The 14,534-nt window shown below is 61.8% G+C and overlaps 4 protein-coding genes and 1 non-coding gene across 5 annotated transcripts; 4 read left to right on the top strand and 1 right to left on the bottom strand.

The window, feature by feature from the left end:
• Nucleotides 1-827: 827 nt before the first annotated feature.
• On the top strand, nucleotides 828-1,445 carry LOC62_06G007852 (uncharacterized protein; the record flags this gene model as incomplete). The annotated part of the gene is made up of 2 exons (XM_062774374.1): nucleotides 828-1,296; nucleotides 1,336-1,445. 2 exons carry the CDS (start codon nucleotides 828-830, stop codon nucleotides 1,443-1,445), a joined length of 579 nt encoding a protein of 192 aa, XP_062630358.1.
• Nucleotides 1,446-2,551: 1,106 nt separating this feature from the next.
• On the top strand, nucleotides 2,552-5,412 carry SPBC1683.13c_0 (putative transcriptional regulatory protein). Its single transcript, XM_062774373.1, has 9 exons — nucleotides 2,552-2,843; nucleotides 3,063-3,678; nucleotides 3,715-3,900; nucleotides 3,944-4,038; nucleotides 4,076-4,166; nucleotides 4,207-4,363; nucleotides 4,416-4,661; nucleotides 4,701-4,898; nucleotides 4,945-5,412. The coding sequence occupies exons 1-9, from the start codon at nucleotides 2,745-2,747 to the stop codon at nucleotides 5,402-5,404; spliced, it is 2,148 nt and encodes a 715-aa protein (XP_062630357.1). The 5' UTR covers nucleotides 2,552-2,744; the 3' UTR covers nucleotides 5,405-5,412.
• Nucleotides 5,413-5,940: 528 nt separating this feature from the next.
• Rv1895 (putative zinc-binding alcohol dehydrogenase) lies at nucleotides 5,941-7,730 on the top strand (the record flags this gene model as incomplete). Its single annotated transcript, XM_062774372.1, has 4 exons — nucleotides 5,941-6,073; nucleotides 6,430-6,582; nucleotides 6,797-7,400; nucleotides 7,438-7,730. 4 exons carry the CDS (start codon nucleotides 5,941-5,943, stop codon nucleotides 7,661-7,663), a joined length of 1,116 nt encoding a protein of 371 aa, XP_062630356.1. The 3' UTR covers nucleotides 7,664-7,730.
• Nucleotides 7,731-8,040: 310 nt separating this feature from the next.
• Nucleotides 8,041-8,111, top strand: LOC62_06G007849. Its single transcript has one exon. It is a non-coding gene; the product is annotated as a tRNA-Gly (tRNA).
• A 3,441-nt stretch (nucleotides 8,112-11,552) lies between these two features.
• SPAC1F5.03c_0 (Putative oxidoreductasec) lies at nucleotides 11,553-13,568 on the bottom strand. Its single transcript, XM_062774371.1, has 4 exons — nucleotides 13,201-13,568; nucleotides 12,886-12,977; nucleotides 12,148-12,653; nucleotides 11,553-11,962 (listed from the first exon to the last, which is right to left on the bottom strand). The coding sequence occupies exons 1-4, from the start codon at nucleotides 13,445-13,447 to the stop codon at nucleotides 11,629-11,631; spliced, it is 1,179 nt and encodes a 392-aa protein (XP_062630355.1). The 5' UTR covers nucleotides 13,448-13,568; the 3' UTR covers nucleotides 11,553-11,628.
• Nucleotides 13,569-14,534: the final 966 nt, after the last annotated feature.

Genomic DNA, 14,534 nt, shown 5'->3' with positions numbered 1-14,534 from the left:
GAACCAAGGTACCTCGCCGGTCGTGGAGGCTAGACTGAGCTGTGGAAAGAGGGGGGCGCGAATGATGTGGTCTGGGTGACAATAGTTGCTGGGCATGGTGCGAGCGGGCATTGTGGAGGTTCACGCAAGCTCGCGTGAAAATGAAGGGGTGGAGACAATGGTAAACATGGGTGTCACAGTTCAAAGCATGACTCGGATGTGCGGTGCTGAGGACGTGAGTGAACAGATTGGCTGGGACGGAACGGACGGAGCAGGTCATTGTTGCCAGATGGGTGTAGGGGGCGAGTGGCGCGGCCGTCGACGGGGGCCAAAGGGTGTGCGTCACACTCGCCGAGCGACAGGGTTACAGTATTGGTACTCACCTTGGCGTGCAAGGGTGAACGGAAGGGAGATGGGTGGGCGTCAGTACGCAGGGTAAGGCCGGTGGCGCGTCAAAGGTGCCGAGGAGGCCGGGGGAGGGTGTGACCGACGGCGGCGACCAGGCCCGCTGATTGTGGTGCCGTGCAAGTACAACTAAAATACCAATACGCCGAGCAGAGCTGACAGAGCAGTTTGTAATCGTTGTCCAGCGCCGTGCCGGGGACAGCGGGCAGCAGAGCGACCGGCCGGCGCCACCACCGGCGATCCCCCCGTGGCTTTGTCGCCAGTCCATCCCGGAGCGGCACAAAGGACAGACACAGCCATCCGCAGGCCTTGTGTATGTCAAGATTGCGAGACGGCAGCGGGGGCAAAGCGTGCGTGCTTGCATGCGTGCGTGGGACGAGGCCACTGGCCCCAACCCAAAACCGCAACACGACAACGCTCGACACGACACACTTCCCACTCTCATGCTCCTCATTCCGGCTCTCGCCCTCTTACTCCACGTCGTCATGTACTGTATCTGCGACGAAATCACACCATACTTCTACCACACCCTCCAGCGCTACCTCCGCCTCGACGACTCTGAGATGTTCACCGCTGTCATCTCCTTCGGCCTCGGCGTCGTGTTCGGCGTCGCCCTCGTGATCATGTTCCTGGTTGTCGTCATCGGCCCTCGCGTTCGCCGCTTCATGGGCGGCACGGACGTCGAGGCGGCCTACGGCGGCTACGGTCACTTCTTCGACGACACCCGCCGCATCCGCCAGCGCCCGCGTCGCGTCCTCCCCGGCCGCCGCCGCGCCCGCTACGTCCGCCTCGCGCTGCACAGCACTGTCGTCACGTTCTCCGACGACGAGTCGCCCAGTGCGGTCCACGACTCGGTCCACTCGACCCAGCCCACTTCTGTCTTCAACGACCCCGCCGCCACGCCGTCCTCTGGTGAGTTTCGTACACGCCGGCTGGCCTCGCTGACACCAGAGCACCTCCGCGCCTTCAACGAACGTCGTAGTGCTCATTACCGCATTCCACCCCCCTCCTACCGCCCTATGTCGCTGGATTCGGCGGCGCTGGAGGCGCTGTGTGTCTAGGCCGCCTAGCTTGTGAGCGTCGGTTTCGAGGTACCGCTGACGGGAGCAGAAGACACGAGTGGCACACACTCGACACACACTCGAACGGATGATACCCGCCAGCCGGGACTGTGAAGGTGTGTGCTGCAGATGTAATAGGCTCTAACGCGCAGTGATCAACACCTAGTGCCTCCCAACTTGTAGAGAGACAATGTATACACTGGCACCTACACCCAAGTGGCCGAAGTGGCACTGACGTGAGGGAGTCACTGCGCCGGCCAAGCCAAATGATCGTCGCCTGCATATTAGCTTGGCGGCCATGCGCACGCACAGAGAGCACGGTCTATATCCCTCCATCGAGTCGCGTGCCCTCGGCTTCTTGCGGCTGACGACTGGCCGCCAACAACCTCGGCAGCACGCTCAAACGCCTCGTCGCGTGCCTGCCTAGTCAGGGAAAGGTTTCCGGGATTGCGATTCCGAGCGCCTCGGTGAGTGTGTTTCCGTACACTGAACGACTTGACTTGGCGGCTGACTGATCACCTTGACTGCTGGTCCAAGCCGATGAAACGGTGCGCTTTGGCGAAGTCAGCTGCTCGTGCTGCCGCGTTCTCGGGGATGGAGGTGGAGGGAGGAGGGAGGGGGAGGTCAGCTGTTGTTATCTTGGCTGCCTGCCTCTGTCTTGATGAGGATGATTGACGTGGTGTTGTTGCCTTTTACTCACTTCACTCCTCGTGCTCGCTGATCAACGAGCAGACACGACCAGCGCCCGATCTACTGCCACCAGCATGACGACGTCCACTCCCAGCTCTCCGACGACGGAATGCGGGCAGCGAGCGACGAGGAATGGACTCCCACAAATCGGCTCTTTCGGCTCACTCGGCTGTGAGCCGTCGCCCGCGCCGTGCACCTCGACCTCCCCCGCGCTCCCCAGACAAAGATGCACGAGCACAACATCTTTTCGCATCCGCCCTCGTCACAGCCGTCGCCGACGTCTGCTCGCTACCTCCGTCGTCGTTGTCGCCGTCACCTGTCGGCGGTCGGATCCCGCCGCCTGATTACCCGATTTCCGCTCGGCCCGGTCCGGCGACTCACGTGACTTGGACACCTCGCCCACTCAGCACAACGACAATCCATCTCCATCTCGACTTGTAATCAACCTCCTTCAGTCAAGGGCGACAACACAGCACAGTACAGCCAGCACGGCCGCACCTACGCCTAGCTCGCCAGACTCACGCACGGCCATTCGCTCAGGTCCCCGCAGCAAGCCAGCCCATCAAGTGAGCGAGCGGCCTCTCCCCGCCCCGCCCTCTCGTGCGCGTCATGTCGCAGCCGGTCAAGCGCCGCGCGGGGTCGTCATCGGGCCAGACGCCCGAGCAGCCGCAAAAGTACAAGAAGAGGAGTTACGGGCACTCGTGCTTGGTGAGTCTTGCGACCGTGATGGGGCTAGCGGCGACGTGTGGCTTGGAGTAGAGCTGCGGGCTATTGCCCCACGGCCGTGGGTAAGCTTGCCGCTGCCCTCCACATCTGAGTCACGCGACGACTGATGTCGTCGAGAAGTGTCCCAGGCTTCTCTGCGAGCTCGAGCATCCTCGTCGCAGCGCCGCGCGCTGCTAACCCGGTCCCTTGCTAACACCCCAGGTATGCCGCGAGCGCAAGATCAAGTGCGAGGGCGGCGAGAACCCACCGTGCAAGCCATGCCTCGACACGAACACGGTCTGCGAGCAGGTTGAGCGGACGCGCCCGCCAAAGAAGCGTATGGACGACGAGACGGCAGCCATGATGGCCGGGTTCGAGCAGCGTCTGCGGCGGCTCGAAGCGATGGCCAACGTCGCGTCGGGAAGCAGCAGCGCGCCGCAAGCTGTAGGCAGCTCCAGCGTCGGCAACCCTGGCTTCAACAACAACAACAACAACGTCGGCACCAAGTCGCGCAGCCGCTCGGCGTCGCCTACGCCCGGCACGCACGAGTCGGAGCACGTCCTCCCGAGGCCGCGGTACGACCTCGGTTCCGCCTCGCGACCGGTATACCATGGCGAGCTGAGCATGTTTGACGACTCGGGCACGCGGCCGCGCCAGTCGCGTGCCGGCTCTCCGCTCGGCGTGGCAGGCGGGCAGACGTGGACCGAGGACCGGCTGCGTGCCGCCGCGCGCTTAAGGCATCGGTACGCGAGCGTCGAGGACGGCGAGGCGTGGATGGACGCGTACTTTGCCTGGGTCAGCTGCGCGGACGGCATCGTCCACCGGCCAATCTTCCTCCGTGAGCTTTCACGTCGCGGACAAGCTGACACCGCAGGCGATATGGCGCTCGAAGGGCCGTACTTCTCCGAGTTTCTGCTGATTGTCATCTACATCGTCGGCATCAGATTGTGCTTCGGCATGGACGACCGCGAGCGCGAGGCCAAGGGAGAGCAGTATGTCAGCTTGGCGATGAGCATGCTCTCGGAAGAGATCATGGGACCTGGGCGGATAACGACGATTCGTGAGTGGCTGAGGAATGTGGGTCAGCCGCTAACGCTTCCCAGAGGCCCTCCTCGTGCTCTCGGGACGTCAGATCGCCGTCGGCACGACCAACCAGGCTTGGATGCTCCTCGGCATGGCGATCCGCATGATGCAGGACGTGGGTTCCCACATCTGAGACACGCTGACCCATTCAGATGGGACTCCACCTCCCCGTATCCGACGACGCAGCGAGTCTGCGCTTGTCGGCCGAGGACCGCGACATGCGCAACCGCGTGTTCTGGAGTGGTGGGTGCCCCGCCCCTGGTGAAGCGGACTGACCCACCAGCATACATCTGGGACAAGACCATGTCGCTGGCACTCGGACGGGAGCCTGGGTTCAGCTGCCGACCAGGGCTGTCCACCGACTCGCTACCACAAGACCCCGACGACAACATGGAGTGGGAGCCTATCTTGTGGAAGGGTGCTGTTCTGCCTAAGCCTGGGTGAGTGAGGTGGCAAGACGAGTTGTGCGCTTCACCTTACTGACTCCTCCAGGCCCTACCCACCCACGCTCCTGCTCAAGACATTCGCGCTACGACACTACGCCCACCTCGCGCTCATCCTCGAGTCGGTCATGACCAACATGTACTCGCCCAACCACGAGAGCCAGCGGTCGCTGTCGTTCATCCGGTCAGCAGCAGACCAGCTCGACGCGTGGCGCAACAACCTGCCATCGGCGCTCAAGGTCGAGGGGCCCAACCTGCCAGAGTGGTGTCCTCCGCCCAACGTCATTCTCATCAAGTAAGCTGACTTGATCTCGTTGGTTAGCTGACACCTCAGCCTCCTATACTACACGATGCGCATCCTGATCTACCGGCCGCTGCTCACCGAGAACAGTCGCTCGTCGCTCGCCATGTCGGCGCTTGGCCACTGCCGTACCGCTGCAACGCGGATCAACGAGATCCTCCACCTGTGGTCAAGTTCGTTTGGGCACAACTGTCACCACTACCTCATCCTCTACTACTGCTTCATTGCCAGGTGAGCAAGGTGCCGTCTTGCTGTCGAGGCCTAGCTGACCATCCAGCGGCGTCGACCTGTTCCTCATCCGCACAGGCAAGGGCCTGATCCGCGATGAGGCATTCGAACGCGTCGAGTTCTCGCTCGAGGTGCTCGAGCAGGCCGCGCACCAAGGACCATGCATCCGCCGCGGCATCGTCAGCATCCGCACGCAGCTCGATCGCATAACGCACGGCGCCGGCTTCTCCAGCAAGCCCGTCGCGGCCGACTCGGTGTCTCCCAGCGTGCCGACTGGCCTCGAGGCGTCCAACTCGACTGGCAGCCTGACGCCAAGCATGACCCTGTCGCAGCCGAACGCTACAGTGTCGATGGACAACGGCCTCGCGTGGTTTGGTGACGGCAGTTTCTGGGACCACCAGACGCTGCTCGACATGCTGCGTGCAGCGCCGACCGACCCTATCAACACGGAGATTCCCTTTTCGTTTGTTACCGACCAGCCCGAGCTGTTCCCTCCCTCTACGTTGTAGTCTAGTAGTAGTTGATGTCATGTTGCTGAGGTTGGCTGGCACAGTCACGAGTCACGGGATGTTTACGCGGTGTTCGGCTTCGGCCTAGTCCGACACGTCGGCTGGCTCCCGCCGGCTCGTGTCGGCGACACCGTATAACGCAGCGACGGACGGAGGTGCCCCGCTCTGTGCTGTATCAGTGCATGCATACATGTGCGACTGTGTCCTGAAGCACGGGGCAGGGATGGATGCATGTGTCGGCCCAGGCGCGCTGCTGGTCCGTGGCCCGTCACTGCGGCGTGGATGCCCGACATTTGACCGGGTATCATTGTCGTTTAATCGGCATTTGACAGATACCGGGCACCCGGCGCGATGCGGCCCTCCCCCACAACGACACCGGGGGGGCCTTGGCGACATCTCTCCATCTCTCCATCGCTCCCATCCGCAATCTGGGCATTGTCTAGCACATAAGAAGCGATAAGCACGACTAGCGAACACCGCTGTATCCCTCTTGCCTACCGTTCTCACCGCCCCCACCACCCCCCAACACGTTCAAAATGTCCCTCCCTACCACCATGAAGGCCGTGATCATCAAGGAGCCGTATGTGCTCGCGCTTGAAGAGAGGCCCTTCCCCCAGCTCAAGGCAGACACGGATGTCATCATCAAGGTGTCGACGGCGGGTATTTGTGGTGAGTAGAGTAGGGGCAGCGGAGCAGGTGGAGGGGTGGGTGCCAGCATAAGGGGAGGCGGAGCCCGGAGGAGGGGTGGGTGATGGCATACTTCTTGATCGCGCAGCGATCATAGGGGTGGGTGGGCGGGCACAGTATCGCTCGCGCCAGCAGGGTGGGTGGGCGGGCGACGTCTCTACGAGCAACCCTCGAGGGAGGGTGGGTGGGCGACATCTATTGCTCTTGCAGGAGGGCGAGCGGGCGGGTAGACGAGAGCAGGAGGGAGCCTGCGGGCGAGCCTCCGATACTCGCCGAGACCATCTGGGACGCTGGGGCGGAGTCGCCGAGACCATACACATACTGACCACCACACCCAGGCTCCGATCTCCACATCTACCGCGGCCACCAGCCCGGGCCATACAACTTCATCATCGGCCACGAGGCTGTTGGCACGATCGTCAAGGCCGGCGATGACGTCAAGAAGTGGAAGGTCGGCGACCGTGTCATTGTGCCCTTCTCGACCAGCTGCGGTGAGTGCTGTCGTGCGGCGGACGGGGAGCTGCGACTGCAACCGACGCTCCGACGAGCTGGCCTCCGCAGCTCGTACGGGGGCGAGTACGAGCGCGAGTCACATGTGTGCCTCTACGAGCTCGCTCACCGACGCCGAGACGCCTCCAAGCCACCAACCCCGCCCCGTTCCCCCGCACGCTATTGTCCCCACCCTGCACCTCGCTAACGGCCCAGGCAAGTGCTACTACTGCGCCAAGGGCTACACGTCGCGCTGTGCCAACGGCGACCTGTTCGGCAGCGTCAAGGCGGACGGCATGCAGGCCGAGTACGCTCGCGTGTCGCATGCCGACGGGTGCCTGTTCGCCGCGCCGGCCGACATCCCCGAGAAGCTCATGGTGCTCATGGCCGACATCGTCCCGACGGGCTACTACGTCGCGACGAACGCCAAGCGGCTCGCGGACGAGGACAGGTCGGACCAGCTCGACAAGGTCGGCAAGAAGGGCGGCGTGGCCGTCGTCATTGGCTGTGGACCCGTCGGGCTGTGCGCCATCTCGTCCGCCGTGACCATGTTCGACAAGGTCTTCGCGACCGATATCGCCGAGCACCGTCTCGAGGCCGCCGCGCGCCACGGCGCCATTGCGCTGCCCGCTGACAAGGTCAAGGCTGCCATCCTTGAGGCGACGGAGGGCCGCGGCGCCGACGCCGCGCTCGAGGTCGTCGGCCACGCTGCCGCGATCGACACGGCAGTTGACCTCGTGCGTCCTTATGGCGTCATCTCGAGCTGCGGTGTGCACACGCACCCCGTGACGGTTCCTGGCTCTGCGCTCTACGGCAAGAAGTGAGTACCGCGTGTGGGCGACGCTGACTGGCCCCAGCCTCCGCTTCCAGTACGGCCGCTGCTCGGTGCAGACCTTCATCCCAGGCGCTATCGAGATCCTGCGGACCAACAAGGACCTGTTTGAGCACTTTATCGAGAACGAGATTGGCTTCGACGAGGTCGTTGAGGTAGGTCTGGTGGCTGGAGGCCGCGCTAACGCCCAGTCGTACAAGCTGTTCGAGAAGAACAAGATTGGCAAGACGGTCATCGTGCTGGACAAGTAGGAGGTAGTTTGGGTCTGGTGTATGTCGTGTGTATTGTAGTTTGGGCGATGAACGAGATTTTCTGCAGCGGGAGCGTACCTAGGGGGCTGTTGTGAAAACGCCAGGACCGCCAGCGTGGTGGTTGGAGCCGGCGCACCCGCCGTCTCGTTTCATGCAGCCGTCAAAATCTCAAGCAACAGGGCTTTGCCCATACTGCTGACGCTGGCAAGTAGTAGCTCGGCAGATGCATATCAAGCTAGACAGCCAGTGAACGCAATGCGAAAATTGGCGGACCGCAACCTCCACCTCCCCGTCAAAAAAAAAAAAGAAAAAATCGGCTCACACCTCAAACCCCTCCGACCGCCCCGACGAACAAGAATCGCGCCTCGGCGCTCAATACACTGTTGGTGAAACGGTATCATGCATCGTTGCCATCGATGCGGCAGGGGTTCGACTCCCTTACAGTGTAAGCCTGGCCTTCAAGGAGGACTGAAACCTTTTGATTGGGAGGTAGGGAAGTGGTGCGAGAGGTAGGGTCGGGTGTGGCGGTCGCCATGCCGGTGTGGCACTCTGCTTTGGCGCCAGCGGCAAGATGTCAGTGTTATGCTGTACCGTGAGGTGCTCTCCGATGAGCTATGGTGTCCATGGGTGTAGAGACGTGAAATACGGCGGGGACGCTGCTGCCCGCCACGGAGGCCAAAAGGCACGCTGGGGGCATCATTGTAGTGTAAGGTCTCGGCTCTGCTGGAGCTACCAATATTGACTAGGGTTTGTCTCATCATCTGCCCAAGCTCTTACGACTGAGCTACAGCGACTTGTGGACAGGGTGTGTAGCAGCTGTATTCTGCGTCGCCGGCTTCGACGCCACAGAAGCTGGAGACTGCTCGGCATCGAGCTGCCGAGGGGTGGCACACCTCGGCGCAACATTCCCTGGCGGAGCAACTTCTCACGTGGGTGTGCAGGCGCATTCCACTCCAGTCATGAATTATGAGGCCTAGCGGTATACAGCTACCAATGATGTTGTATGAAAAACCAACACTGGGTGGGGCATCATCCGACGAGTGGTCACAGCTCTATGGAGGAGAGCTACCACAGACAAACACTAAATTTTTGGGTAATCATTTGCCCAAAGTCTTCCAACTATGCTACAGCGTACAGCGTCACACACGAATCGCGGTCGGATCAGCGGTTGTCCGGGTGAATCTCACGCCTCCACACGTCACGCACTCCGGCAGCGCCCGGCCCTTGAGCAAGAAAAAGAACGCAAACATCAGCCATGGTAACAGTAACTTGACGGTCATTGCTTCACAGCAAATCCCTTTAAATCCCAGGTATGGATCATCACTTGCCTGCTCTCTAACCGCTGTGCTAGAGGTGCGCGTCGACCGGCCTCAGAAGTTGAGATAGGAGCGGCGAGGCAGCGAAGAGGAGATCGTCGTGATCGGCAGGGGCTCGCGGTGCATGGGACGAAGAGACGCGCGTGTCAGAATCATGTTGGTGTTTCTGTATCGACGTCGAGGTACGTAGTCACACGCAAAAGGTGGCAAGCTTCGCATCATACAATTGTCTGGTCATTGCCCGTGGTGGAGGCACTCTTACCCCAGGGGGATACAGGAGATTTTCTTGCAATCATAAACCTGGCTCAGAGGTAGTAAAACACCTCCCTAAGCGTCAATACCACTAAGCCACATGAATTTTTGCTCCCCTCCAAACCTGTCGAGAAGACACCCGTCCGCACCCACCTCTCGCCCTGATCGCCCCCTCCCGCAAGTCACTGTACCACCGTCCAACCCACCTACAAAACCTCTCAAACTCATCAAGACTCGAACACCCGCTCTCTCGAGCAACAGCACCGCCCCCCTCCACTCCGCCGCCCCGAACACGGAGCCCTGCAAAAGATCGCCCACGCCACCGCCGGACCCGTACCCGAACCGAACACCTGACATCATCTAGGCCTTGCATGGTGGTCACGGCGCTGTGGGGCTACCTTGCATAGAGATATGGCTTAATCATTTGTCTGGGTATCGACCGTTGGGCTACGATGGTGTGCTTTGGACTGGTCGGTGGGATTCGAAGTGAGGGGACGAGGGGCGTATGCGTGATCGGGGCCGGGCGTGCTTTGCTTCTCTGCACTGACTCGGACTGTGCGCCCTTGTGTGCAACGACACCCGTTCGCTAACGGTCCATAATGCATCTGTACTCTGTAGGTAATCTCATATCAATCGTACCATGCCAGTGCATGTTGGTGTCAGTTGGGAGTCGCTGCGGCGAGTGTGGCACTGCAGCGAAAAACGGTGTGTGAATACCGACTGGGCATCATTCAGTCTTTCGGCCATTCCTCTTGGGGGAGGTTACCAGCTAGGCATTGGAACTTTGGTAATCATCTGCCCATTTGATTTGCACACTACGGTGATATCTACCAACTATGCGACCCACACACTTGTGTTGGTGGCGTCGCCCCGATTGTCAACGGCGGGTGAGGCCCTCCACCGCGCGTCGTCCTCGGCGCCGCAAATCCCGAGCGCTTTCCAACTACCCATGCACGCATGCATCCACTCGGGGCCGGCCAAAAATGCACCCTCCGGCCGCCTCCGGCTCACACAGATTCACGGTCACCGCCCAAGGGCATACCCATAACTATGACTCAGTAGTCTTGGAAATCACTGTCAGAGCGTCGGATGCGCAAGGTAGGCATTGCACACCGCCTCGACGTGCGTCGAGGAAGAGTGCATTGCTACCCGCTGTGCTATGTAGCTCATATTATTGAAGGGCCAGCGACAGGCGCCTAGACGTGGTTGAACCGAGGTGAGGCATGTGTGTACCCGGCGTGGCGCCACCTTCGGACACGCCAGAACGTGGCATCATACATTGTTTTGGTCACTGCTCGTGGGGGGACGCTACCCAAAGGATTAGATGCCCAGAGATTTGCGTAATCATGTGCCGCGCCGACAGTTGGAGTGGAGCCGTAGTTCTACGACTGAGCCAAGCGACCCTCCGCGATGGTTGGCATGGCGCAGAGCACTACGGCCTCGGCGTGCTGGTTGGGTGGAGGGTGCCACAACACTGGTGCCAAAAGACCAGGGCATCATATGTGTCGTTTTGTGGTCAGAGCTACAGCTACCGACATATCTGTGAATGTTTGCAATCCTTTGCCCAGTCCCGGTGCATGCTTCCAACTACACCAAACAAACTTCTCCCCGGGGCGCAAGCTGGAGATGGAGAGGATCGGCCCCGCCCTCATTGTGAAGGGACGTAGCTGCCGCGTCGGGCGCAGTCTCTAGGTTTGGGCCGAGTAGGAAGTGGAGGACCAAAAGACGAGAGTGGGGCATCATGCTTGGTTTGGTCACAGCTCCTGGGGGGAGAGCTACCATTTCGACTAGGAGCTTTAGTATGTAATCACTTGCCCTGCTCGTTACCACTGCACCAACGAGGCTTTCTCCTAAGCGATCTCATCAAGTAAGGCGACGTCACGAGCGCCCTTACCATGCAACTGCCTCAATCGCGCGAGCCGGTGCACGCGCAACCTTGTGAGGACAGGCGTGTGGGAGCAGAGGCCCGCATCCCCATCAGGCTGGTTGACGACAAAAGCGTGTCATGGCTTGGGCATCATCCGATTGTATGGTCAATGCTCTTGGAGGAAACTACCCAGTCGTGACTCCGAATATTCGTTTGGTAATCACATGCCCCCGCCAACCTCATGTCGCGCGTTACTACGACTGTACCATGTCAACCTTACTCTTATCGCGGTGGGGCAAGGGGTATCCAGCGGCGGGCCGATAGCCCCACAGGGCTGGACCTGGCCGACCGCACACGCCCCCGCCCCACTGCCCAGTTACAATCGCTCGGCGCCCGCGCCCAAAGGACCCTCACCAGACCGGCACGCGTGTCTCTGCGGCACCCGCCGCTCTCGACAGTTACAATGGTGGATGCATGCTGGTATCCTTTTATGGTTGCAGCGGCTGCTGCTGCTGCGTCGCCTTGTCGGGCTATGGTGCAAGTTTTGAGATGTCGGCGGTCCGCGCGCGTCCCTCGAGGATAAGCTCCGAGAGAACCAGCCCGGTACCAGGCCCCTGCGTGATGCCCCAGCAGCTCAGGCCGCCGCCGACAAACACGCCGTCGAGGACCTTGCCGATGATTGGGCGCCCACGATCTGGGATGGGGAGGAAGCAGCCCGTCTCGGCCTCGGTGAAGGCACCCCCTCGTGCCGTCAAGATTGGCGCAATGCCCGCGGCCTGTTGCCGGAGGCGCTCGAGTGATTTGGGGTTGGGGTGCACGTCGGCCGCCGTCGGCGGCAGCGGGTCGTCGCAGCTCGCGCCGCATCTGTGATCCGTCAGCAGGTGGCGTTTGGAAGGCGCAACGGTGAAGAACGTTCGATGTCGGGAAGGACGCCGAGGCGTCGTCGGAGTAGGTGAGGCACGCCGGGAATTCCGTCGAGGGTGCCAGGCTGTACCCCCCGCGACTACCGCGCCACTCCGTGCGGCATGCTAAAGGACACTCCCACTCACACCAATGTTGTGCCATCTGGCCTTGGGTAGACCTCTGGCTCAGACACTGCCCCGTCCTCGAGGCAGAGGTCGACGAAGAGCACGTGGGGCGTCGTGGGTTCTCTGGTTCGAATGACGAGCGAGTGCGCCATCTGTCCGTCGACGGCCAGCCGCCTAGCGGCACTGGAAGGCAGGATCTCGGTTGCGAGCTTGCCTAGCCATGGGCCGTTGGTGAGGACAATGGTATCGGTATCCAGGATCTTCTCGCCGCCCTCCTTGAGCGTGACCATGAGGGTTGATGGCGCGTGGTTTTCCAGCCCGAGCGCGCGCGCCGTCCCAAGCACGAGCGTGCACCCGGGTTCCCGGAGGAAGCGATCCGTCAAAAAGTTTGTCAACAGCCGTGGGTGGACCTGGGCTGTTGTCGCGTGTGTGCCTAGTGTCGAGGTCGACTGGACGCTCCCCCGCGGGAGCCATGGCACGGGCGTGCGCTTGGTCGATGGCCCGGCCTCGTGGTCAATCTTTACCGACTGGAGCGGGCGTCAGCGCGGGGCAAGAAGGGCGGGGAGTGAGGAGTGCTTGGAGGCCGCAGGCGTGGTCACATGCGCGAGGACGCTCGAGCTCGCGCTCGACGCTCAACGCCAGTGCCTGCGTGCGGCTCGTGCACGACGACGACTGATATAGCTCCGGGTAACCTGGGGCTGCAACGGGGCTTCAAGGGGGCTGCGACTGGGGCGAGCGCACCCCACCACCACCACTTACCAAGGTATCGACCGTACGATAGCCCCAGTTCTTGGGACCTCCGAACTGTTCGGCGAGCTTGCGGTGGAGGTCAAAGGACATGGCAGATAGGCCTGGGGTTGTTAGCGCGTTGTGCGGGGGATACGACGCCTGGGGGAAGGCCGAGTGGGATGCGGGCATGGCCCCCGGGGTGCGAGTCGGTCCGGGTCGCTCGCGATGGGGCGAGCGTGCGGGACGAGAAGATGCAGAGCGATGTGACCGCATACCACAACTCGTCCACTGTGATGCGGGTCTTGACACTAGCCACGGCCCCGGTCTCGGATCAGGCCGACTCACTTGCAGTCGCCGGACTGTGCCAGTCGCGGGCGAGGAAGCCCCCGCTGTACCCGCTAGCAGCGGACGCGATCCCCGTGCCCTCGACGATGGTGATTGTGCTCCCCGGTGGGCGGTGGGGGCTGATTGCGAGGAAGTAGGCCGTGCAGACGCCGACGATGCCGCCGCCGACAATGACAATGTTCTTTGGCGCGCGGTGGTCGGGCGGCGGCGTCGTCGGCTGCTGTAGCTGCGCGCGTGTGTGCGGCATGGCGAAGAGGAAGGGTGGGGAACAGGAGGCGAAGGGAAGGCGTTGTTGACGCCGTATGAGAGAAGGAGTAAAAAGTGACAGAGGAGGGAAGGTGTGGGGGGGGGGTTGAGTGAGAAAGAGCCAAGGAGGAATTGAGATGAGATGGATGCAAAGTGTACAGAGTGCCGTGACGAAAAGCGCCGCCGCTGCCGAACGCCCCGTGGCTGGCCGTTGCCATTCGCTGTTGCGAGGTGGCTTTCAACGAGGGTCCATTGTATCATGCATGGTTGTCGTACTCCCCTGACGCTCACTGGGGGGTGCCCCTCGACGCATCCCTGGGCAGCGTCTCTGCGACACGTATCATGCGCTGTGCGTTTGTAGTAGATGACCGAGAAAACAAACCAAGAGGAGACCGATGACGCTCGCCATCCCGTAACATTCTCGGCGTGCACCGGTCCGTCAGATTCCGGCGGAGCGGCACAACGCGCACTGCAACAACACTTATCGAGCACGGTACAATGCAATACGCACACCTTGCATTCGGCCACAACGACGCCGCCATGCAGTTAAGCGACTCGGCGGCCAAGCCCACGGCCCTCGGCGCGACAACAAAAACTTTTACGCGCCGAAGAGAAGACGCACGGGCCCACGCGGCGCGCGGTGCGGCGGCGCCCGGGCCTCGGGAACAGATACGGCCCCGTCGGTCCTCGCGCTCGCCATGCTGCAGGACACGACACAAACTACGGCGCCGCATGGCAATGCCGCCGACAACGACGACGTCGGCCCCATGTGCTCTCACCGGCCCCCATATCGCCCTCTCCGTCATGTCCCGACGCCGAGAGGGGGCCCCATCGCTTGCCCTGGAATGCCGCCGGCAGTGCGAGCGTTCAGGGGACGGGGGGGTGGGGCAAGGTCGGCTCGGCGGGTCATGTTATGCCGGGGGGTTGGAGGTGACGTGGACGCGCGCATGGCAGTCATTTAGCAAGCCCAGCGCATACTGTACATTGGTGGGTGGCCGATGGATGGCCGGGGCGAGGAAGACTGATGTCGTTGCCGCCGCCCGTGGAAAGACGGTCGCTGGCGTTGAATTGCGGCTGCGGCGTCGTCG

Source organism: Vanrija pseudolonga, chromosome 6, assembly GCF_020906515.1.
Source record: "Vanrija pseudolonga chromosome 6, complete sequence".
NCBI lineage: Eukaryota > Fungi > Basidiomycota > Tremellomycetes > Trichosporonales > Trichosporonaceae > Vanrija > Vanrija pseudolonga.
Note: the sequence above shows the minus strand (reverse complement) of the source record. Positions and strands in the feature narration are given on the sequence as shown.

Coding starts and splice junctions, on each gene's coding strand:
- SPBC1683.13c_0 (XM_062774373.1), top strand. CDS start 2,745: ATGTCGCAGCCGGTCAAGCGCCGCGCGGGGTCGTCATCGGGCCAGACG. Junction 4,039..4,075: donor CGATCCGCATGATGCAGGAC/GTGGGTTCCCAC, acceptor TGACCCATTCAG/ATGGGACTCCACCTCCCCGT. Junction 4,662..4,700: donor CCCAACGTCATTCTCATCAA/GTAAGCTGACTT, acceptor CTGACACCTCAG/CCTCCTATACTACACGATGC.
- SPAC1F5.03c_0 (XM_062774371.1), bottom strand. CDS start 13,447: ATGCCGCACACACGCGCGCAGCTACAGCAGCCGACGACGCCGCCGCCC. Junction 12,654..12,885: donor ATCGTACGGTCGATACCTTG/GTAAGTGGTGGT, acceptor CGCCCGCTCCAG/TCGGTAAAGATTGACCACGA. Junction 11,963..12,147: donor CCAGATGGCACAACATTGGT/GTGAGTGGGAGT, acceptor GACGGATCACAG/ATGCGGCGCGAGCTGCGACG.